This window comes from Hippoglossus stenolepis, chromosome 16, assembly GCF_022539355.2.
Source record: "Hippoglossus stenolepis isolate QCI-W04-F060 chromosome 16, HSTE1.2, whole genome shotgun sequence".
Taxonomy (NCBI): Eukaryota; Metazoa; Chordata; class Actinopteri; order Pleuronectiformes; family Pleuronectidae; genus Hippoglossus; species Hippoglossus stenolepis.
The window spans coordinates 4,619,635-4,645,736 of record NC_061498.1 but is presented as its reverse complement, the minus strand read 5'-3'; the positions used below and the strand labels follow the sequence as shown (position 1 = coordinate 4,645,736).

The following is a 26,102-nucleotide window of genomic DNA, read 5'->3' as shown; positions in this document are numbered from 1 at the left end:
TTTAGATCCCCTCCGTTCACACATTGACGAGCGGTTTACGTCGGTGAGGAAAACCAAACCAACCCCATTTTATCATGATTATTGTTGTTGTTGTTCTTTTAAAGATGGAGTCCCCCCACGCAGACCCTGGCTGTTAGCGGTTAACAGATTGATGAGGGAGCTGTTTTGGAGGAGCAGCGGCAGAAGTTGAGAAAGGGAAGAGAGGAAGGAAGAGGAGGAAGAGGAGGAAGAGGAGCAGATCTGGTTGCTGCTGGATAACGCGGCTCTTTGCGCAGCTGGCCGTGCGTAACCGTGCGACGAATTACGCGCAGGGAAGAGGCAGAATGTGGTGTCGCCGTCACCCTGACTGACTGGGGGCAGCGTCGGTTAGTCGAGGACAACCGGTGGTCGTGAAACCCCCCCGGTGTGTGCGTGTGCACGAGGGTGGCGGTGGTGGTGAAAACCGGTTTTTGATGCGCGAGAAAGTGACGTGCCGCCCCCCCACCTTCCCGCCCTTTGCCACGAGCCTCCTGTCAACTCCACGGACGAGGCAGCCAAGTATTTCATCTTCCTCCCTGTGCTTATAAACCCCCCAGTTTACCATTTTTCTATTTTATATATATATTTATATTTATAGATCCATCTCCGAGTGCCTGTCTGTTGAACACCTCACCCCCCGACTCCCCAAGTCTCGCGGGATATAAAGGAAATAAAAGGCTGAATCTAGCAGCGAAGGAGGAAACGACAAAAGAAAAGACACATAGAGACAAACAGGAGCCGCCTATATGAAGATGCTGATGTGTGACCGCGGCGTCCAGATGCTCGTGACGACGGTGGGCGCGTTCGCCGCCTTCAGCCTCATGACCATCGCCGTCGGTACCGACTACTGGCTGTACTCGCGCGGGGTCTGTCGCGTGAAGAGCAGCGGCGACAACGACACGAGCCGCAAGAACGAGGAGGTGATGACGCACTCCGGCCTGTGGCGAACCTGCTGTCTGGAAGGTACGTGATCTGTCTGACCGCCCGGCTGTCTGTCTGTCTGTCTGTCTGTCTCACACACACACACACACTCACACACACACACAGACAGATGTCTCTCTGCATCTGTCTGTGTGTGTGCGTGTTTGTGGCTGTCTGATTTTCTCTGTCTGTCTTTTTCCCAGCAGTGTCTATCCATGTGTGTGTGTGTGTGTGTGTGTGTTAGTAGTTCTCTGCCCCTGCCACACGTACAAGTACACACACACACACACACATTTGTACTTCTATCTTAGTGAGGACCTTGGCATTTTGCCTTCCCAATGGCCCCTAACCCTTAACCATCACAACTAACCGCCTGCCTGACCCTAATTCTAACACTAACCCTTAAAAGTCTTAACCATCAAACAAAATGTCCTCACTTTCCAAAAATGTCCTCACTCCATAAGTTCTATATGCTCAGAATGGTGAATATATAGTAGTATATAGTTCAAGCACACACACACAAATACACACGCAAATATGTGGAGCGCGTTCTCTCTGATACTCTGTCACCACCAGCTCTTACCCTATAAATACATAACTCTTATCCTGACCATAACCTACAAGTGATTCTAACCAAGTCTGAACCTCCAAGCAGCCACAGAAAGTGAGGACCAGCCCAAATGTCCTCACTTGTCCCACACACACATTCATACAGTGCATCTCTCTGCAGCACATCCCACATCACGCAATTTAGGGTTCTTGCCCGCGGACGCTTCGGCATGCGGAATGGGGGCTGACCTTCTCTTTAGTGGACGACCCGCTCTACCACCTGAGCCGCCCTAACCCTATAAATACCAAACCCTAATTACTTCCCCTAACCCGAACTTTCCCCAAACAGCCCAAATGTCTCAAAATGTCCCCATTCTGTAAATTCTAGACTCAAAATGGTCCTCACAAAGATATCTGTACACACACACACACTGTCTGCTTCTGTCTATCTAACACCAGAGGAGCTTTGGTGTGCCTAGTTGGGGAGCGTGCATGTGTGTGTGTGTGTGTGTTTCCCTCTGTGTGAGTGTGTGTTTGACAGCATCCCATAATCCCTGTAACTCAGTTCTTAAGAAGCTGTCCTTTTCCCTGAATTCACTCTTGCATCCCTCTCCTCTGCCACAGAATAGAATAAGATAGTTTCCTGCTCTTGTTTGGTTGTCATCACGCTGCATTTATAGCTGAAGGTACAAATAAAGCACTAACAGGCACAAACACAGACAGCTGGCGGTGTTATTAGCCAGGCAGCTGCAGTGCTAACAAGTACCTGGGTCTCGCACCGAGCATTGTCAGGAATTTGTTCTTTTTGATGCCACGTTATCGTCTCGTTGTTGGGAGCCAGAAAAAGACAAAGATTTGGGCAGTGGGGGGGGGGAGTCACCTGGGCGGTGCTGGGATCAGGTGTCGGTTTGGCAGCCGCCACAGTTGAGGGACCTGTTGATTTATGCAAACACTCCCACATCACACCCCGATTTACCTCATTACTTCTATAACAGACTGAATTTAGGAAGCTCACTGGCCATTGGGAAAATGGAGAATGTTATGTTGTGGGAACACGTGATGACTTTGTATTTCTGGAGGGAAAGTCAGCTCCACTTTCCAGAAATGCTGTTACAACCTGTGAGAACTGAAGTCAGTATTGTAGTCAGATATATTTAAGTGAGCTGATAAAAGCCAAAATAAGCTTAAATGTTACTCCAGTGGCACTTAGGGACGTTACAGCCGTTTTCAGACATGACCTGCGGGTAGAATCTGGAGAATCGGCTCCGGAGTTTACCCAGAGTTTTCCTTTCACACATGCACAACACAGTGGGAGCTTCACAGACACGTTCCCAACAGCAACAAATCCTCTGCATCATTCCGGCGAGAGGTGGAGCAGCCGGGTGCAGCAGGCAGAGACAGGAAGTGACGTTTTAACTCCGCTGCAGAGATCACGTGATCATGTTTACAGCACCCGACACCGACACCAGCTCTTATCATTACAAACACGTCGGTGTCTTCTACGTGTGTGTCACCGCTTTTTCACCTGGAGATATTTGTTAGAAGCGCCATAAACACCCCAACTCGCTTGCGGTGAATCCAGTGGGATCCCCTTCTGTGTTGTCACATCGACTTCTCCTGGATTTCTACGGATTTTATACCAGGAGGTCAGGCAGAGAAAGTTCACAGAAACTGCGGAGCCTCTGACTCGGACATTTGCGTTCACACATGCACCTCCTCCAGAGAAAATATGGGGTTATATCTGCGGAGTTCAGTGCATGTCTGGAAGCAGCTCTACATTATCTTCAGTTTTTAGCTCTACATGCCTTGACTGGAAGATCTAACATTTCCAATCCTGGAAGGGGTGCATGGTCCCCTCCCAGCAAGAGGGTTCCCGGTTCGAATCCCAGCCCTCTGTTTGTGTGTTCTCCGTGTGTTTGTGTGGGTTTTCTCCAGCTTCCTCCCACAGTCCAAAAACTCACAGATTGGGGTTAGATTAATCTGAGACTTTAAATTTACCATAGATATGAATGTGAGTGTGAATGGTTGTTTGTCTCTGTATGTCGGCCCTCTTCATGTACAGTCTATGGGTTTAGACCCCGCCTCTGGCCCAATGTCAGCTGGGATTGGCTCCAGCTCTCAGAGGACTAGTGGTACGGATGATGGACGGATGGTTGCATGAGTTTGAACATGTAGGATGAAGGGGCCAGTGACTAAATATAGATATAGACAAAATAAATCAGATGGATGATATGAAGGTGAACAGGCCGTCACTTTAATTGGATCGGAACATACAAAGCACGTCAAAGACAACAAGTGAATATATGAAGATGGAAAACACAGAGACTGGTGGGTGTGTTTCTCTTGAGCTTGTAGACGTGTGATCCTGTTTTCCTTCCACGTGGGAGCTCCGACGAGGCAGAGATGCTGCAACACAACGATAAAATGTGGCTTATTATGTCGGCAGGAGCTTGAATCACTTGTCTCCAAACCTTGAGTCAAACCCGAGGGAAACCTATAAAACTTGATAATTGGTTGTTTTCATACTGTACGTGTTGCAAATTGCTTGGTGGAGTGTTTCCCATATTAGCGGGTGCTGACACTGTGAACAACCAAATCTGTTCGCTGCAACATGTCTGCCATCTGTCTACCATCTCAGGCAAGCAAAACCTGGAAACACACAGTTGGATTAGAAAAGTGCCAAATCTGTGGTTTGAAAGGAAATGTGTGACTTTATGTTTGTGTGTGTGTGTGTGTGTGTGATTCTTAGAACAGTTTTGGTTTAACGTAGCTCAGCACAAAGACAGTCGCACCTTCTCTATTTAACACAAGAGTAGAAACGAGATCAAGAGAATCACAGGTGGTGCTCACCAAAGAAACAAGGATATATCGCCTGGGAACCATGAATCCATCCCTTACGTATGCCAGTTATCCTCTTAAGGGTCGGTGGGGGGGCTGGAGCTGGAGCCAATCCCAGCTGACATTGGGCGAAAGGTGGGGTTCACCCTGGACAGGCCATCAGCGTATCACAGGGCCGACATATGGAGACAAGCAAGAGTCAATTTACAGTCTCCAATTCACCGAACCTGAGTCTGCATGTCTCTGGACTGTGGAAGGAAGCTGGAGTACCTGGAGAAAGCCGACACAAACACAGGGAGAACAGGGAAATGCAAGATAGAAAGACCCCGGCAGAACGGGTATCCAAACTTTGGACCTTTTTGCCATGAACTTATGTCTGTACCACCAGACACTGCATTCCTAAAGCCAGCTGTAGCTCAACACACTAAAAGCACCTGAAATAATTTACTGACCCCAACAGCTGGACCCAGTGACCATGCAGCACCTGTTGCTCTGCAGAGTCTTGTAGCTCTGAACGAAACCCAGGTGTTATTTTTAGGCCTGTTCCTGGTTTGCATGTTAACAAGACAAAGGCCAAACATGCTGCTGCTGCTGCTGCTGCTGCTGCTGCTGCACACACCAAGATAAAACTGAAACCACTCCCCCCTGATTCTCTAGCTCCCTCTACGCCAGCAAACAGGCACAGTTCCAAATATGTCATATTCTTTCTTGAGGGCTGAGGGTGCACAGGGGTCAAACTTCACAGGAAGTGTAGTTTGCATGATATATCATTTACATAATTTAATTTTGGGGCAAGAAAACTTTTCAATTACCATTAAAAACGTTGCCTGAAGTTGGAGTGTGTCGTCTCTGCATGTGTGTGTGTGTTTGTGTCTGTTGCAGCCAGACACAATCATCTGATTCTGGAGGGCATAGAAGGCTATTACAGGGCCAGATGGCGCAGGTATAAGGCTGTATTGAAAACACACTCTCATTTACATACACACTGAAACACATACATGCACGCACACACCCACACAAACACACATGCACACTTGTAATTGAATGAATAAATTGATAAATTCTTGGATATTCCCGAGCCACCACATAAGAACAGCCGTGGGAGCAGTACACCCAGATAAACACAATGTCAGCACAAAGTCAGTGCATGCACACACATGGACACGCACAGTTACACACACACACAAAGGCACACATGCAACAGACACAAAAAAACATGCAGATGCACAAATCCTCCCTCATGCACACGCACACACACACACACAATAGTGCAACCAAAGGGAATACGTTACCATTTATGCCTCCTCTCATTCTGCCCATCTTATCCCCACTTCACTCGTTCCTGCGTCCCCGGTTGTCACAGTTTTATAATTCATAAATGCCTCATAAACTGACAGCAAATGGATGTTTCTGACTGGCGTACATGTGGCTTGTCCTCTGCCCGACATCAGAGAGCGAGCGGAGGGGGAGATAGAACGAGAGAGGTGGGGGTGGAGGAACATCGTGTATGCGGTGTTCTTGCAGTAAATGTATGGAGCAGTCATGCATACGTACTGCGCTGCACATATATAGCGTGCACAACGTTTTCCTGTGGCACAGTTTGCTTAAAATACGGGGAGCGAGGGAGGAAGCCTCCAGAATCATCCGGTGGAGATGATTTTTGCATCTATTTAACTTTAACTTTAGTAAAATTATACATATATGCTCTTATTTTACACGTGGTCTCAACATGGAACTGGTGGGATCTCTCCTGTTTTGTATGGCAGCTCGTATTTCAGTCAGGAAAGACGTTTCGAGAAAGAGAACAGAATGAACCTTATTGTGGACAGAGGCATAGACGTGGGCACTTGGAATCCAGCAGGAAGAAGAAGGAAGCAGTTTTAAGAACATGGTGTTTTTGAACTCTGGTGGTGATTGTGTAGGAATGGAGCACGACGTTAGCATGAAGGCTTCTGATTGGACGGTTTGAAGAGAGATGAACAGGTATCCAGAGTTGAGGAGGTTCAGATTTGGAAGCTGGATCAAAATTCAAAGAGATTCCTCGTAATTATGAATAAATAATGAACACAAGCACATTGTTATTCTAGGCAAATGTTAACCGCGGCTAAAGCCACATACCTGAAACTGCAGAGAATTAACATGAGGAAGACCAGCATGGTGTCAACAGGACGCACTCGTGTCTTATCTCTTATCGAGCAGAATTATGAATGAAAATAACCCTCAAAGCTTCAAAACTTACAGAAATTACATCTTTTTTTTTTACAATAATTCAAAGCAACTTCATACATATCATTGAAAGCGTGAGTGAAGAAATGCATCTCTCCAAAAAGACAAGACTGGAACAAAGAGACAAGATATTAATGTGCAGAAAAAGAAACGTTCTGTGCTCCCTTCAAAAACAGTCTTTGCTAAATCAAGGTAGAGGAAATTAAGTCCTGTTCATGTCTCGGAGAGCCGGTGGGATCCAAATGACATGTTAATAACATGTGTAAATAAGCTCTTTGTCAAGTGAAGGGAGCTTTAATGTATTATAGTATTCGTGCAGGACAGCGACAGTGTGTGTGTGTGTGTGTGTGTGTGTGTGTGTGTGTGTGTGTGTGTGTGTGTGCATGTGGTCAGGTTGGAATTTGTCCTGCAGTGAGTGTTTGCGTCTCCGCAGGTGTACTGGGAGGTTAAGTTCCCCCCCTGTGATAAATGGGCACGAGAAATCCAGGAAATGAGAAGAGAAGTGCGGAGGGGCCTAGAGGATGGAGGCAGAGCATGAATGAGACCAGAACGTGCATGAATGAAACAGTGGCGAGCAGGGGGTGGGTGGAAAGTGATGGATGAGTCGTGCATGTCCTCGGTTTTCAGCTGAATCTCTGGGGAGCGAGTGGCCACGGCGGGGATCTAAATGATCACCTGGTAATAGAGAGGAGAGGGTGTTAGGCACGGACGGGGACAAAGTGATCCCCAGGTGGCTGCGGGAGGAAGGAGAGAGCAAAGAAAGCAGGAGGTTGGTGGTAAGAAAAGGAAGGACGGAGTGAAAAATGAGGTCACTGCACAGGGAGATGGGTATTAATTAAAGATGTTGGGTGTTTGACCGTGTCTGGGACAGAAACAATCAGCTGACAGGGCGGCACTGAGGTAAAGGTAGAGGGGGGGAGAGAGAGAGATGAAGAAAAGAGAGATAAAAGGGGGGAGAGGATTGTAACTTAAATATTATTAGAAGTTTTGTATCTTTGTATCTTTTATAGCCTTTCATTAATTTGTTTTATTTGTAGCTATGCCATTTTTCTATGGTTGGTGTGGAAGGATTTTTGCTTTTGGTCTCAGACGGAGATCGAGGCGTGAACATCAGCGTTTGACCTCACAGACGCAGAATTAGAGCCGAGTGCAGCCAGATTCCGCAACAGTGTGTGACATCGTTCCAGAAGAGTGGATGCTGCTATGGCAACGTATTAATGTCCCATGTTTTTTGGGGGATGAGACGTTCAACTCACGGGTGTCATGTGTCCACATACTTTTGGCCGTGCAATGTAGTCGGATGCTAGAAGCAAGCGTGCATGAAAGAGAGAAGAGACAAGAGAGGATGAGGCAAAGTGAAAAGGGATGAATGGATGTTTCAGAATGAGAGGAGAGCAAAGGAGGTAGGGTAAAGGAGGCTTGATGAGGAGACTTGAAACAGGAACAGACAGATGTTTTGGGGAAAGAGAGAGAGAGAGAGAGAGAGGAGAAACATGGGTGGATTTAAGGAAGAACAGACAGAGAAAAAAGGAGAAAGAAGAGAGAGAAAGAGGACAGGTGTGCAACCAAGCAGAACCTGTCTCGTTCTCTTTCATCAGCCATCACCGTGGAAACTAGCCTCTCTCTCTCCCTCTCTTTCTCTCTCTCTCTCTCTCTCTCTTTCCCTTCGCCTGGAACGAGGTAATCAGAGAGAGCGAGCGAGGTAGCGAGTGAGCGAGCGAGAGGAAGAGGCACAGTCACCCACACTGAGCTGTCAGAGGCGCTCTGAGGAAACAAGCAGTCCAATTTGCTCTGCTTTTCAACTTCCTCCCCGTTTTCCCTCGCTCACTCCTTCCTCTTCTGTTTTCTAGTTGACAAAACCCTTTATGTCCGGAGCGCATGTGGCCGTGTGGAGACAGGCCGCTCGCATGCAGCGTTTGGACCTCACGCCATCTGATTAGCAGCTTGTCTGAGAACAAGGTCGACTGATATTGAGATGGTCCCAAAAATTACGTTTTCTTGGTTTCATATTAGCAAATGAAGAAAACCACTGGATGTGTAGTTAAACATACAAAGTCTTTGCGTTCATTTTCCACCAGCAGACAACATTTGTGTGTGTGTGTGTCTGTGTGTGTGTGTGTTTCAAGGACAAGCAGCGTCACAATCATGGGGGCATGTAGACAAACTGTTTTTTGTGTTTGTCTACTTTTTAACCTTGATTCAGGCTCTATGTTTTCTCGTTGAATATTTTTCACTGTTTTGTATTCGTACTACATCACTTGTGCTTTTACCAGCGGAACTAGACTGACACAGTTGACTTACATTTGTGATTTGGTTGAATTCAAACGAGTTGTCAGAGTTGATATGACGACGTACATGCGGATGAACAAACAAATAGACGGGGTGAAAACATAACCTCCATGACGGCGGTAATAAATGGTAAAAGGTAATATAACAGTTAATGAGGCCTATATGTTCACATTATTTTTTTTAATATTATTATTATCATTTTGTTTATTCCTCCATTAATGCTCTGAGCTCACAGCTTCGTGCTTTCTAATCGTACACGAGGGGGCGCAGCCATGTTCGTATGTGTGCATGCGTTTGAATGTAAGTGACAGGAGCAGCACACTCGGCCCAGTAGGAGAAACTAAGCCCTGTGCCACATGAGATAAAACATACAGACACACACATGCACACACTGGACTCCCATCCCCACTGGCCACGACCCATAATGCCTTTCTGCGGCTGTGGTTGCAGCTCCCCTCGGGCCACCCTGACCTTTGTTAGGCAAATGTCTCTTGATAGATGTTCCCACTGCGCGTGCTGTGTGTGTGTGTGTGTGCGCGTGTGTTCATGTGTTTTGTAGTTAATTAGACCAAAAAAAAGGAAGGTATGTCCTTAACACACATTCATACACCTACACAGGCACGTACATACACACAAATGGCCCGAAAACCAGTGATACATGACCTCAGAGGAACAAAACAACAGTGTGACACAGTCGGTCGTGATTAGAAATGCGCAGCATGTCAGTGTGTGTTCGAGTGAATGTGTAATGGAAGGAATGGGCAGTTTCTTCTAGTTCCTCACTGTGGGTGGAACAATGTATGAAAAATATTGCACATTACTTTCAGTGGATGTTCGATTCCAGACCGTTCAAGCCCACTGAACAAGAAGTCCAATTATTTTCTGGTCAGATGAGATCATATCGAGACTGTGAGGATTTATCTCTAACTGAGGGAAGAGTGACTATGTTTACATGGACACCAGGAGTCCGACTGTTGACCTTATTAGGAAGAACACATTATTTTAATCACTAGCAATATTCATTAATCCATAAAAACACTATATGTGAGCTCTCTTGCTGTAAAACCACGTTTTATTCCTGCAGTTACAGTTTAAAACCATCCACAGCTTCCATTAAGTATTTACAGATTTATATTCACACAGTTATATTTTACATGTTAACAGGTTTGATTATTTACTCCAGCATCTTTACAACAGTTCAAGTGATTAACTGAATCTGCCTCACTCACCTGTACCTGAGTCCAAGCCCTTCCAGCCTCTGATTGGTCAGTTCAGACACATGTGACGTGTGCTGACATTGTAAAGAGGAAGTAGGTTGTGAAGGTGCTGAAGGTGGAAAACAGTGAAGAGCGGCTGCTTGTTGTCACTTAATTAATATATAGCCATATCATAGCTGTTGTCTTTTTCATGCGTGTGTGTGTTTGTGTGTGTGTGTGTGTTTGTTAAGCTAATCTTTATTGAAGTGTGTCATCACCAGAGACACTCAGTGTGTGTTATTAGTGTGTCTGTGTGTTCTTGTGTGTGTCCACTTTACGCTGTGTTTATTCGGCCGTGATTTAGGCCACCGAGAGTGAAATAAAAGCAGCCGTATATCTCTCTGTTCCTATTCTCCGTGTCATTGTGTGAGGCCGTTTCTTGCTCCATAAATCAGAACGGTTCAATACAAATCCGTCCGTTTAAAAGGCAGGAGCTATAATGAATTCCCTGGCTGACAAACACGAGGCAGAGCTCTGACTGATGATGCTTTACACCTTGATGTGTCTGGCAGGGGCAGCTAAGGTCTCAGTTACCTTCTGTGACTCCGCACTGCTTCTATCATCCAATTACACAAGGCCACATGATCAGATAAAGCAAAGCAGCGTTCTGCCCTTTTCTCATTGTCAACAACTCCCAGAAAGAGACTGAGACCAACAACAACTTGACCTCAATGAAAAGTTGTGTCAGTGTAGATAAAGTCGACTTTTCTGATCACTCGTTCTGGCAAGAATTACACACTTATACACAACTAATGTGTTTAAGTCCTCATCTGAAAATATCATCTTCATCGGGCATATTTAGGGAACCAATATCTCTGAGTGTGTGAAATTTGGGGCAGCCTGATTGCACTTAAGGGAACTATTGGGCCTAGTTGATTTAGGCCCTTAAATGGGGCTTATTGTCAATAACCAAATACAGAATAACACCAGGCGTGTTATTGAATTTGCCTTTAATCTGTGATACTATCAGTGTTATTTAAGGCTTTCAATTGACGCAACCAATCAGAAAGTATTAACATTAAACAGAACCAGAGAATTTCAGCCTTTTGTAATTGGAAAAAGACAAAGTTTATGTATATAGTCATATTTATATTTAATTTGCCTGTGGATGTGGATTTTCAGCCGTAAACAGTTGTGCAAAGATTATCTCTGCGCTGTACTTTTGTGTATTTGTCGAATTACAGCTTTGTCCTTGAGACTTTAATTAACACAAAACTTTTTACCCAATTTTTACAGAATATAACTTTGTTAAATTCCAGATATCAAAGACTGTACTTTTCAGTGTCAAAGTTACGACCACAACTGCAACGAGCTGCATGAGTCGACGTGCGAGCGATTTCACTGAATGTGGCTCCTGGAAAGAACTTGTTCATATGCAAATAAGCAATTAGGTTGAGTCGTTCATTTGTTCATCAGCAGCCTCGATCCTCCCGTTTCTCTCCAATTCCCCCCGCGCCATTTTACCACCGCACCTCTTTCAACCAGCACTTCCTCTTTCTCCATCCGCCTTCATCTTCCTTTCACCCCCCACACCCTCCTCTCTCTCATATCCCCTGTGGTGTTGACCATGTGCGAATGGGTCTGAATGATGGGTGGGAATGAAGCTACACGCAGCGCACACACACTTACACACACATACAGTATGGTCGTGTGTGTTTGAGGAGAATGAGTCACTCTGCCTGACACACGCTCGTAGGAGACTGCATCCTAGTCAATACTACACACACACACACACACACACACACACACACACACACACATAAACACACACACACACACACACACACACACACCTCCACCTCTACTGACACACATATATAAACAATATAGATAAAGGTGGCTGAAGGCTTTTACTAACATCCATGATTGATCGTGTTCATGTATCAATTTAATGAGCTTGATTCGCGTGTGTGTTAGTGTACACTTGATGTCGCATTTTAGAAGCTGTGTGTGTTTTTGTATTCAAAGTTGTGTGTGTGTGTGTGTGTGTGTGTGTGTGTGTGTGTGTGTGTGTGTGTGTGTGTGTGTGTGTGTGTGTGTGCTGGGTGTGATAAGGCTTTTCATTAGTGTTTCCCACACAAAGCCTGAAGGCTACAGCCCTGCATCATCTGTCATCTGTCTATCTCTCCCTCTATCTTTATCTCTCTTTCTCTCAGTCTCTCTATCCCTCTATCTCTATCCATCTCTATCCCCCTATCTCTATCTCTCTCTATCTCTCTATCTTTATCCATCTATCTATCTATCTATCTATCTATCTATCTATCTCTCTCTCTCTGTGTATCTACCCCCCTCTCTATCTCTCTCTCTCTAGTTTTATATCTGCTTTCGATGTAATTTCATGTCTGTGTACAGGATGTAAATGTCCTTAAATCAAACACACAATTCATCTGATTAGTCGTTTAATTAAAAACACATCTGACTCATTATTTCAATTGAAGACAGTAGTGGTGACTGTAGTCGTTCCTCTTACCTGATACAGCCAGTGGCTGCTGATTTCATGTCGAGACAATGTTCACAATTTCAATTTAATCTATTTATTAATTGCTCCTTTTGATTCACCGACAATGAGAAAACAACACCTTCAAGAAAATGAGCTCAAGAAAGAAATGTGCAGACATCTGACCTGCAGCTGGACTGTTAGAGGATAAAATACTGAAAACCAGGATGATGGATTGAACGAGTTAATGCAGATCGATGTTGACTTCCACTGAGGATTTGTCTGTGTGGTTAATAATATTCCAAATTGTAATGACTGCTGTAAATCCATTGTTTTTAATTAGCAGAAATAGAATTTCACTCACTCAGATTTTCCTCTTGTGTGACATTAAAGATCTGAACTGAACGGATTTGTGTTTCTCCGCTGCAGGAACATTCAGAGGAGTGTGTAAGAAGATTGATCACTTCCCAGAAGATGCTGACTATGAAGCAGATGCTGCTGAATACCTCCTCCGTAAGTCTGATATGAACACACACACACACACACACACACACACACACACACAATGCATTGACACACGTGTAGATATCCATTGTGTACGTGGACTATTGGTGGTTTGAGTCATGTACACACAGCAGAGTAAATCATTGCAGACGAGATAAAATGCAGAGTGAATAGATGGATGTCAGAGACCCTGTGTGTATTGTTCAGCTTTCACCTGCAGAAACAAGCAAGACGGATGGACAGAGGGTGAAATGGGGAGAACAGGAGATATAAACAGATGCTGGAGTTTTATCTACAAATACATAAGAAGAACAAGAAAAAAAAGACATTGCCTTGATAAGAAAATGACAAAGAATAAAAGAGGAAGCGCCTTGTTATTTCAAGATACATCAAAAGAGTAATAGGACAGAAGTAAAAAATGATGCGGCCACAAAGACGGAGCGAGCGGAGGAGGCTCTTTCGGTTTCTCCTCCCTCGGTAAACATGGAGAAAAGATGGACAGAATGAGAAAACGGCAACAAGAAAGAAAGAGAAAACAGATTTAGCCTGTGCCTATTTCTCATTGCTCCACTGAACACAGAACAACATCCCCAGAGGCGGCCAATTAGATCGCAGGCCTCAGAGCCGGCCAGCCAATGGGGAGCGGGAACCTAGTGACCGGCATTTCATACAGCCCAGGGGTGTGGGCCACTGGGGTGGGGTCTGTACACTCAACCGCACAACGCCATTGGTCACAGCAGCTGTCAGTCACACAGGATACGTTAGAGAATGTAATAAGACAAAGGCTTAAAGAAATTACATTTACAATTAGTGACTCGTTAAATACTGGAAAACGCTGATATATCTGCAAGTTCTAAAAATGTATAAACATATGCAAATAGAAAGAAACGCACATCTCTGTTCTGCATGACAAGCTGTTTGCAAATATCCGTCAATATGCTGTCACATCGTGCACACACATGGGGTCCTGGCAAAGATCTCACTCCAACTGCAGCCTCGCTTTCATACTTCGTATTTTGCCTTGCATATGTGTCAGTGCGACTCTCCATCTGTCTTGGTTTTTGTCCATCTTCTTGCTCTACATCCATCTCTCCTCCCCTCATCCACTCATCCTCTCTCTCTCTCTCTCTCTCTCTCTCTCTCTCTCTCAAGTCCTCTGAATGCTTTAACATGTTCTGGATTCAGACTCAGTGAAGCATGTGGCAGCACGCTGGCTCGTGTGTTTGTGCATGTCTCAAGTGTGCATGTGTGCGTGTGTGTGTACAGTAAGTGACACATTTTTCATTGTTTCTGCAGCACAGTGGATTTAAAATGGAACATTTACTTTGACAATAAAGTAGAGACTTTCATCTTCAAGAGAGTTTAAGAAAAATGGGGATTGTAGGAATTGTGGTCCTTTTATACATAATCTCTCAACCACATTTACATTGTGACCCTGAATAGTCTGTGAACAAACATGGACGACACGTCTCCACTTCCTCCCACTATCAGGAAATGAAACCAAATTATCCTAGACACAAACGCTGCCATTTTGCAAACTGTGATGTAGCGATCGGGGGAAGGAGCCACTGTACCGAGGTCCCGCTGATACGTGCCCTCGACCAATCGAGTCTCAGCTGTGGATCATGATGTTTCATCCCTTTCATTAGATTACAAATTAAAACCAAACATACTGGACAATTTATGATGATAATTACCTAAAATAACAAAAATCCTATTAGAGGTGCACTTTTTAGTTTGGTCCATGTCCCGTCCACTAACATGGAGGGGAGCAAGGTTTATGACTTATACTGCAGCCAGCCACCAGGTGGCGATCAAGACGCTTTGGGGAGCAGTCATGTTTATATACAGTCGATGGCTGCCACAAAACAAACCAGCAGATTTACCATAAAGCTGGAATTGAGTTAATTTAGAAAAGCAGCATCAACGATTTAGAGATTTTATTTTTTACTAAAATTATAATATAGCAAGGCTTTAATGATGCTATTCATCACAGGCAGCACCTTAATTGTAGATAAAAGATTGGTACATGGCAGCAAGTAGATCTTTAATTCATTTTAGGGTCATTTAATAAAGATATTATTGCAAAACGTGGTGTAAAAATAAATTAATACAAATAAGGAGCGCATGCAAAACTGAGAGATAATTGTTTCTTTCCTGTGATTCTCTGTTTAGATTCTAAGTTCTCATCTTCCACCTTGAAATCACTAGGGTGCTTTCTTTTTCTCACACACTTCTGGAGACTACATTCATACACACAATAACAACAGACGTATACTTTGATATATATGTGCTTGTTGCATCAAACCCTCCACACTGGATTCTCACAATGTCATAAAGTTCCCTCTTCTATTCTGCAGCTCCAACACGAATCATCAGTTTCTTTCTGTGGAGTCTGAACTGCACCATGTTTTAATGTTGTGGTTTGGTTTGTGTGTGTGTGTGTGTGCAGGTGCTGTGCGTGCCTCCAGTATCTTCCCCATCATGAGTGTGGGTCTGCTGTTCCTGGGGGGGCTCTGTGTGGCCGCCAGTGAGTTTTACCGGAGCCGACACAACGTCATCCTCAGTGCAGGAATCTTCTTCGTCTCCGCAGGTTAGTGTCTCCACACGCACGTGTGTGTGTTTGTGTGAATGTGTGTCTCTGTACTTGTTGTATAGCTGGGAAGTGCAGTTGATCATCAGTGCACCATTATATTAACAAGAAGTAGGTCCAAGCACAAAGGCATGTTTCTTTACTAAAGCCTTTTTAAAACCATAAACACTGAAACCACACATTTTATTTTGTAAACTTTTGCCAGATATATTTACGCTGATATCCCCACAACAAAAAGGGCTGATAATTATACTGTAATAGTTATAAAAACAAATATTTCTCTTAATAACGTAAATTAAAGAGCAAAAGTCACTAACATACAAAAGGCGAAATCAAGGACATCCTTCGTTTTTCTGGGAGAGGAAAACAAACACACAGAAGGAGAGAGATAAGGAGGAGGCTGGGACTCCTGGAGGATCCATAACATCTGGAATGAGGCACCAACAGTCGAGAGAGGGAGAGAGGGAGAGAGGGAGAGAGGGAGAGAGGGAGAGAGGGAGAGAGGGAGAGAGAGAGAGAGGTCCCGGGACAGACGATGGCCCTGAAGACAACGTGAGAGAGAGAGAGCGAGACAGATACACACAACCTGGACGCTCAGAAAGGAATAAACACAGAGTTAGATGCAGAAAGTTTACAGGGACTCTACTCTATGACCATGACAGAACCTAGAGCCAGCATTAAGATACAGGGATGGTCACGGTATCCGAGACAACGACGAGGGGGCTTCGTTGTGTGTCTCTGAGAGTGTGTGTCTCTGTGAGTGTGTGTACCTGTGAGACCGTGCAGCCACTTGAAGCAGAGGACATGCAACACTCAAATATTTGTAGAAGGAGCCCGTCAGGCATCTAAAACACACAGAGCGTTGAAACTGTGCACTGCAGCTGATTAATCAATCCCCAAGAATACCACGATGCCGCTGTGATGCACTGTGACGTGTGAGAGAGCAAACACACACATAACACCTAGTCGCACACATAATCCGTCACATGGATGCTGACACTTACAGTCTGTCGTAAACACACACACACACACACACACACTTATGCTCTAGCCCCTGACACACAAAAGGCTATAATTGCTGTTCAGTGGGATGTGTAGGGTCCCATTAGGATTTGTCGTAAATTTATGAAGCCAAATTGGTAATTATTTACCACAATAGTGTGGGGCTGATTCTGGTTAATTACAGCTGGCTAATTGTCCCCATTCTGTGCGTTCCACCACACTGCATGAACACTGTACTGTGGACTAATGATATGGAATAAGAGAGCCCAGCTGTGTGCAATGACTCTCTGCAGTGTTTCCATCGAGCTGCACTCCCCCCCTCTCTCTCTCTCTCTCCGATGCCACGCTCTCTTTACTTTTCTTTTTTCTATTTGTCCGTCTCTCCATCACTTCTCTTCTCGAAACCTGTTCTCTCCGTTTCACTCTTTACTGCGTCGTCCTTTGTATCGTCTAACCTGTGATGGACGACGGCATCGGTCACACGTTCCACCTCCCTGGTCATGACTTAAGTGTTAATTAGCAAATGTAACAGGGGCCATAATATGATGGTGAACATGATGAACATTTTACCAGTAGCGTGCTGGTAAAAGCTCCAGCTTGATGGGTGGATTTAATTGTGAAGCACTTTCTCAACAAAGTGCTTCACAAAAGAATAAAAAACAATAAAACAATTTAATAAGAAAGAGGGATATGGACATTTGATCTTTCTTTTCGTCTCTTTCAGGCCTCAGTAACATCATTGGAATTATAGTCTACATCTCCGCCAACTCGGGCGACCCGGGTCAGAGCGACAGCAAGAAGTCCTACTCCTACGGCTGGTCTTTCTACTTTGGCGCCCTCTCCTTCATCATGGCAGAAATGGTGGGCGTGCTGGCCGTGCACATGTTCATCGAGAAGCACCGCAAGCAACGAGCCAAGTCCCGCACCGAGCTCATCAAGAAGTCCGCCTTCAGCCGCATCCCCTCCTACCGCTACCGCTTCCGGCGCCGCTCCAGCGTGCGTTCGTCCGAGGCCCCCAGCCGCGACGCCTCACCCCTGGGGAAAGGTGGCTACACGGGGCCCGCCGCCTCCGAGATGCCCATGTACACGCTGAACCCGCGCGAGCCGGGCAACACCGGCACCAAACCGGGCGGCGGCATGGGCGGGCTGCTCAACTCGGAGAGGGAGTTCCTCCAGAGCAGCACGCTCACTAAAGACTACAACAAGGACCCCAACCGCAGGACCACGCCCGTCTGAGAGGTGCTGGCTGCAGATATCACCCAATCAGAGTATCAAAGTGGAGGATGAGGAGAAATACACGGGGGGCGCGAGCAAAAGCAGGGGCCACGCAGGGTTTACGGGGTGGGAAGGGGGTTTGATAAACTTCGACTGTGAACTGTGAACTTTTAGCCTTTGAACTGTGAATCCTGAGCCCTGTGAGAGATTCAGTGTGTGTAGCAGGGGGAGTTTCGAAAAGGAGAAGTTGTTCCCAGCTCCACTTTACCACATATCACTGTAGTTGTACCTGTGACTCCTTACACGTGAAGGCACATTCAATTTATGCTCATGACCTTTTGTGTTCATAAATTGGCTTTTAAAGGGGGAAACAGGATTGAACTCGACAAAAAAACGTTTTTTGAAAGCATATCGTAAGTGGTTTACAGTCCCGGGGCAACTTCTCCTACAAATGAGAATAATGTGAAGTAAAGGAGAAGAGGGAGGAGGTGAGAGACCCTGTGTGATCTTTGACCCTCTGACCTCTGACCTCCGGACCCTTTGGATAGCAGCAGAGCCGGATCAGTGCAGGGAACAGGCCTTAAGGCACTGAGCTGTCTCTCTCATTAAGATGCTATTTAAAAAGTGAGGACGTTAACACCTCAGGAAAGGGGATTTGGTTCATTTTCAGTTCAGCCGGATTCGAAACATAAAAGTGAAGATGCAGTTTGTCCATTTTACGGCAGCACATTTGTGGCACTAGTTATTATTTCTACTCATATTGTATATATACTCCTTTCATATTGATTTTTATTTAATCATGGAGACGCTCACTTCGAAAAAACGGAACTGAAACTGAATTAAGCTCCTTCCTGGTAACATTTGCCCCCATCGCTCTGATCCCAGGTCAGTAGTTAAACCTGCATACTGATTTTCTTCTTTTTGAGTACATACTGACTGCAGATTAGCCGTCACCGGGGGAAACGGTGTAACTCAACAGAATTAATGAATCTCTTTTAGATGGTAATGTTAGATCATTGGTGCTTCCTTTTACTCCTGTTTTTCGGGCACACAAGTCTTCTCTTGATTTACTTATTTATTTTTCACCTGAAGCTTAAAGAGATGATCAAATACGTGTCTGTCTGTCTGTCTGCCTTCACTTATCACCTTTCACCCCTCCACATTTTTCTGTGTAGCCCCATCAGTCACCTCACTGCCACCCTCCGCACACCTCCGCACCTCCTCTCACCCTTCTCCGTCCTCTGAGGGACACACGCCACTAGATTTAGCCCCCGTCTTCCGTCTGTGTCGCTCGTAGACTAGTTTTTCCTGAGGTTGTTGGTTCAGGGTGCTGTGGAGGGGAGACCACTGAGCTGTGAATATGCTTTAAAGGCAGAGCCAAAAAAAAATCCCCAACACATTTAACAGACAAAGAGATTTTTCTTCTTTTTTTTTTTTTTTTATTGCTTGCCCACTACCTCTTAGTGAATATCGATCAGATTCATTAAATATAAACTTGTCTTTTCTTGCTGGAAAAACAATTGTTAAAGAAATTTCAGCTGCAGAAATAAACACTGAGAAATTCTAAAAAAGTGCACATCTCTCTTCTCCGGTGGAGGATTGGTGCAAAGTGAGATTGCTTGTGGCAAAACAACATAAAGAAAGATGGAGCTGCATTACGAGGATGATGTGTAGCTCATTCATTCAGCTGTCACTCACAGCCTCTCCTCCTCTTTATCTCCCTCATACGTTCACACACACACACACACACACCTAAACATGTCTTTCACGGGTATCTTAGCGATGACATGCACAGGCTGTCATTGCTCTGTCATATTTCAAAAAAACCTACTATACCAGATTGTGGAGAGACATCAATGCATTTTCCATTTATAACATACACACATAAACATACTCCATGGATGGGATAGGAAAAAACAGACATACTACTACAGACTAAAAGCATTTCAGGATTTGATTTTCTGTTTTAAAACTAGATCAGAAACATGAGATGATTTACGGTGAGGAAGGTGTTTGTGTGCGGACTCTACTGCCCGTGTGATCACGGCCCTGCAGAGCAGAGGATGAAGCAAGGAGCTGGTTTACGATTTGGCGGCGTATGAATCCATACGCTTATCTAATGAATTCGACAGTGAGAGATAAGAGGAGAGACGAGAGGCGCACACAAACCTCCAGTTTACGCAGTGGTGTATTAAAGAACTTAAATGTGTTTGTTGGTGGAGAAATTAGGCGACTCTAAAAATACACAAATCTGAATGACCAGGTTTGTTAAATACTGAATCTGTACTGTTTTGACTGGCAACTGATCACTTAACTCGTATATGTATGATTATACTTCATACTGTATAAGTAGCTTATGTGCACAGCCACTTCCTCACTGGTAATCTACCACTACCTCTAATAGTCCAATATAACTGTTGACAAATTGTTGATACAGAAATCTCTAACCCAGCTTGTTGCAACACATAGAAAACTCCCTAAAAACCACAGGTTACTTTGCAACACTGCAACAGATAGTGTCTGGTTTCAGGTGAATTAATCACACACACACACGTGTTTTTGTGGACAAGAGAGAAGGAGCCAAAATAGCCATAAAACAAAAAGCAAGAAAACATGTTGCAGGAAGACGGCACGAATATCAAGTAAAAGCATTTTTTCTCAAACTTGTTTTCTGGGTGTAGAGGAGAAAATGCATTTTTTTTTTGTTTCCACCATTGCACTATTTTGTACAAACTAAACACGGAACAACGCCGAGCTGGTACGGCCACACAGTCGGGCTATCACCCTGATACCGAAAGATGTTTCCAACCTCAGTCACACTGTTTAATTTATGACGCTGCTGTTTTATCTCCTGTCTTTTGCGCCATAAAGGGAGCTTAAAGGGACAAACGTGCATCGAGATGGACTTGCACTCGCTGTCCTTCGCGTGTAAATATTAATTTTGCAAGCTAACTACAACATCAGCAGTTGTCATGGGCTGTGAAAGGGGGGAAAAAAAATGCTTTTCTCCGAGCAAGGGCTTTTAATTTTTAAAGGACAGGAGCACACAAGGGCTTTTTATGCTCAGCACTGCAGAGATGACGTGTTAAGGGTGTTATATCGGATCGCGGGAAGGGATGGCAAAGTACATTTGCACAGGAACAACTGTTTTTAAAACAGCTGAATAGCTAACCGGCGACGAAACATGCTTCACGCAAAAGGGGAAGTGGGGTAGATAGAAAGCGACAACTGTACTCGTCTGCTCATTAGGCCGTGTTAGCAACAGGTTGGCCTTTAGTTCTTTTGGGCTGCCTTTAGGTTACACGGGCAACTTTGTGAATAATTAGAAATGAAGACTATTGCCTTAAGCAGAGGTAGGATAACATTTTTAATATGAATTATTTGAGTTAGCTCAAGGATTAAACGTATATTAGCAACATACCGCTTACCGCACTTGATGCCAAATATTACTCAAAGTGTTTCCTGTGTATCATGGCCTCCAGGTTAGCTTATAGATCTATAGGTTTCGCTGCTCTACAGACTTTTTTGCGGGCATTGGATTTCCAGCCGCGCACTGACTCAGCAGTAGTAGTTATGTAGCTCCGCACATCAAGGTCCCCTCGGATCCTGAGGGTCTGCCGGGGGTCAAAGTTCAGAACTGCCATCCATGAGCCATGTCAGCATTGACCTTTCAAACCATGCATGCCATATCCATCCGCCTCCAGTGCTTACATTTGCTGTATCTCTAATCGAGTCTCAAATGGCACCCTAATCTCTATTCTCTGTAGGGACACTCGACTGCTACATTTAAGACGCCTTACAAGGGAGCGTGGGCCCGAGAGCCTGTGCTGTTTTTAACGATGTTTACTCCAATAGAGCACAGGGTGCTTTTTGAGACGAGACCTCTGTCTATCTCTTATTACTACCATACGTACAGCTTTGATACTCTGATATCAACAACAAATAATTGTATTATTAGTAAAAAAAAAAAAGATTATTCTATTCTAAAGGTGCCACTGTGCAGAGGATGAAAAGACTCTGTCACATATTATAGTAATTAATGTATTAAAGGGTGAGGGGTGATCGATGGGAGCAGAGTCGGGGAGCAGGGGTCATAGTCTTTGTAATATTATATTATTCTAGATTCATTTTCTACTTTGATGTGGTTTTTGAGATTGTGTTGTTCTGATCACATCTGAAGCCTCTGACAGGACGGACAGAGGAGACGGTGGAGCGCTTGGACGATCTCTCATAGACGTGAACCTCACCAACTCAATGCACACACACACACACACACACACATTCAGAGTAAGGTTGCTATACTACTGAGGACGTATTGGCCATATAAATTGAGCCATGACCTTGACTCAAGGCATTACAGGCAAAAGTGCACCTGTTTTCAGAAGTGAAGTTGGATGCACGTAGTAAATTAGATTTTTAACTTTCAACTCTGGCTCTGCAGCAACTGTGTGAGAGATTAACGACAAAATTCTTTACATGTCAGAAATTCATCCACCAGCCAGGAGCAGCTGATGGCTCTAAGCTAGATCTGTGCACGGCACGACAAGCGAAGCACGACAAAGCAAATTCAATCTGAAATAAGAGTAAAAAAACTGGCTGAAATTGTCCAACACTTTCTACAAAAAATAACACTTTACGCTTTGAGGAAGTCGTGTTTTTTGCAGAACTTGGACCAGGATGTCCTGATATGTTTTTAAATTATAGTAATGTAGCCCTAGCAGGTACATACCAACTGTGTTTCTATATATTTTATATTCATTCTTATATTTTTAGCTTTTATTGACAGGACAGTGAGCGTGAAACACGGAGAGAATGAGGGAAAACAGGCGTCAAAGGGCCGAGTTGGTACTGAACCTGAGGCAGCTGCACTTTAAGAAACCCGACGCAAAGGCCATTAAATACACATTGTGATACAACACAGTTGTTGCTTAATATAAAACCAAAAATGTACAGAATCAATTTGATGCCAAACCCGAAACAGTCCCTGAAAGAAGCCAAAAAAATATTATTTACGATGAATTTCTCCAGCAGATCATGTGGCATTTTGTTCCTCATTAGTATAGAGACACAAGAACACAACACACAGCAGCACACACTCGTGAACGGTCACAGAAACACACACTCATACAAGGCACACGCAGCTTAATGGAGAGAAGTTCGTCGAAAAGGAGAAAAAAAACACTGTGTCTTGCTTTGGAAAAATGGAAAAATCATTACGACAAAAAGACGACAAACTGTTGCTGATGTTTCGCTCCTCAAGGGAACCTCGAGCACACTGAGCCTGCTGATCCAACGCCGAGGACCAGGAGAACTGGTTGAGAAATGTGAATTTTCACGGAAGAGTTGTGAGACAAACACACGCTATAAGTACTCTACACTTTGCACTTGCTACCAACACGCAAACACACGTACACACACGACACACACAAGGTTACTGTGTGAGGAGGGCTTCTGGGTGGAGTCATGTGCCTGCATGTTTGTGTGTGTTTATATTCTCATGTGTGTGTTTGTGTGTGTGTGCATGCGTGCAGTTTTAGCCTCTCCTCACCCGTGCACCCAGTGCCTGCCTGTCCTGCCTTCAGACAGCACACAGATCAGCCATGGGGCTTCCGGTATAACCTCCTCTGCATTCCCACGACCTCTAACGGTTGCACTGGGATCAGTTTTAGAGCTAACGGCCCCGATCGTTCCTCAGCAGACGCAGCCATACAAGCTACACGGACTGTTGTGGAGTGTTGTGGTAGAGTCTCTCTATTTTGCTTTGGGACTGTTTGCCCTTTGTTTTATCCCACTGGCTGTTTTTTCCTGACCTTGTTGTCTCTGTCTGTGTTTCTAGTTTAGGATCGGCAGAGGGGGCCTCGCAGAATAGATTTTAAAAAATCTATGGCGTCCCTAATGACAGCTGATCTTGAATCAGTGCAAACCTGCTGTGGCCCAGTGTTCCTCATATCCTCAAACTTTAAAAAAAAAAGCCAAAAAAAGGGAAAATCGAGTTCTATCCGAACGCCTTGCTTTTAAAACGATGAGCTATTGGAGGATGTGTCTGGAGAAGGTTTTCACGTGGCAGCATTTCCTCGTTCAGGTGACGCGAGAGGTCGTCCCCACTACTGCCAGTTAAATGAAAACTTCTATTGTAAATGTGGGACAGAATAAAGTGAGACTCTGGGCAGGTAATAATCTTAATGAATTCAAGATGTATTCTGGCCGTGATGCCTATTAAGCCTGTTTTCCACACCTCGTTCCTCTTCCTTAACAATTTTTGTGTGATGACCTTTAGCCCTTTAGCTGGAGTGGTTTCATACCTGTCTTTAAATTTACACATATTATTTTGACAGGGAGTACGAAGTGATTAAAATCTGCTTTTTATGGTTTCGCCTCCGGCCCCCTCGTCCACACGGCGCTGTTTACATGCAGAACATTTCCGAGGCTGACACGCTCGACCGACCGAGGATGAAAGGCCCAAAATTTGCAGGATGTTTTAACCAGGTTCGCTCTGCATCAGGTGTATTGAGGCGTCCTCCTGCATAAATTACCCATGAGCAGTAGCACCAGGACACGTTGAAAGGATTTTTCCCCCTGAATAAGTGAAATCATCAGAATAATATGTTGATTCTCTCAAGAGGGGTTCACGTGTTAAAGCCTTAATTAGGCCTGTGCTGAGCCACGAGTGCACAGACTGTAGGGGCGATGCCAACATGGCCAATGAATGACTGAGTGTCAGCTGGTCAATCGTTGGATGAATTGTTTTGATATTTGTTTCAAACATTCACTGCGTCTCAATTCGTTTTCTTACACACGCGCTGTTTGCAGAGCGGCACGCTTTGACACTTCCAACGCTCAACGGCCAGAAGACGCCAAAAACATTTTCAAAATAAATCCCAAAAAACTGCTGAATGCACGACCCCCACGCCGAAACAATTGCACCTTTGCGGTAGTAGATTGTTTCATCTGGAGCGACAGTCTGATTGTTTTTTGGGGTTTGGAGGAGGTAAAAATCACAGACACGAAGCCGCTCCAGTTGATTCTAGCTCCAACCGTGAACTTTGACATCCAATCAGTTTCAATTTGGCCCAGACTGTGTTCAGACACACGTGGGTGCTTGGTATTTTGTATTTTAGCTGATGACAATCGCCGTCAAATGTTGCGTTCGTCATTTACAGTGAGTGCACAGTGACCGTGTTCGATTTGAGATGACACTACACTGTCGGAATCCACACGTTACGCCACATGTACGTATTCTAACAGAGGAATTGAGACCCAGTCATTGTTAGACATGCTGATGTTAGTAGTTAGCTCAACTTACTGTGGAGCGGCTGCAGCCTCACAGAGCCGCTAGTCGAATACATGCAACAAATTTAAGTGATAAATGACAGGAACCAGACTTTCCCCAGTTCAAATTAAACCTGAGAACTTTTAGAAATCAGATGCCAGAGCACAAACTCAGGAGAAGATACATGATCATGGATCAGTCAGTTGGATTCTTGATTCAGATTTGGATTTATTTTAGTGAAGGATCCAGAAATATTCTATTCTTGTTTGTTTTTAACATGTGTGGCAAACAGCCTCGCAAACCATGTTTCTTTTTTCAGGGCGGGTATCGTGCAGGCGTCGTAGCAGTTTGCTCTGAGGCTTTTCAGGCGGAGACGAGGAGAATAAACAGCGACCAGACGTTACTCTGTGTCCTGAAGGGTCATCGTCAGTGTTAAATTCCTGCAGTGAAAAAAGCGGAAAAAAGACAGAAGTGCAGCTAGAACCTGAAGTCGCATGAACGAACGAAATCCCCCCGAAAAATGAGAGTTTTAATTTGACACAGCACATGAAGGCGTTTCGTCAGGTGTTTGTGTTTAAAGGTTGTAGATGATGCAGCTTTTTATTCTGCTCCACACCTCTGAGCCCCCATCATGAGACACCATGAGACCCCTACAAACACGCACACACATGCATGCAGAAACATGCTGGCACTCACATTGGACTTTCTATACACAGGCACACTGACTGTGTAACACACACATACACACACACACACGCATACACAAACACACACACACACAGACACACACACACATAGCTGCCAGCCAGTTTCACTGTATACTTTATAATGTAAACCTCCAACTTGCAGCGGTCTGACACAGACACAGGCTGTGAATAAAAGCACACTTTTACTTACATGATATAAATATGATTACCTATATCTAGAGAGAAAGAATATTATATACAGTATAACTATTAGAAAATAAAGAGTCACCTTTTCAAA

The 26,102-nt window shown here is 44.5% G+C and overlaps 1 protein-coding gene across 1 annotated transcript; it reads left to right on the top strand.

Moving 5' to 3' along the window:
- Window positions 1–573: 573 nt before the first annotated feature.
- Window positions 574–26,102, top strand: cacng3b (calcium channel, voltage-dependent, gamma subunit 3b). The gene is made up of 4 exons (XM_035180570.2): window positions 574–981; window positions 12,964–13,047; window positions 15,491–15,631; window positions 17,358–26,102. The coding sequence occupies exons 1-4, from the start codon at window positions 765–767 to the stop codon at window positions 17,867–17,869; spliced, it is 954 nt and encodes a 317-aa protein (XP_035036461.1). The 5' UTR covers window positions 574–764; the 3' UTR covers window positions 17,870–26,102.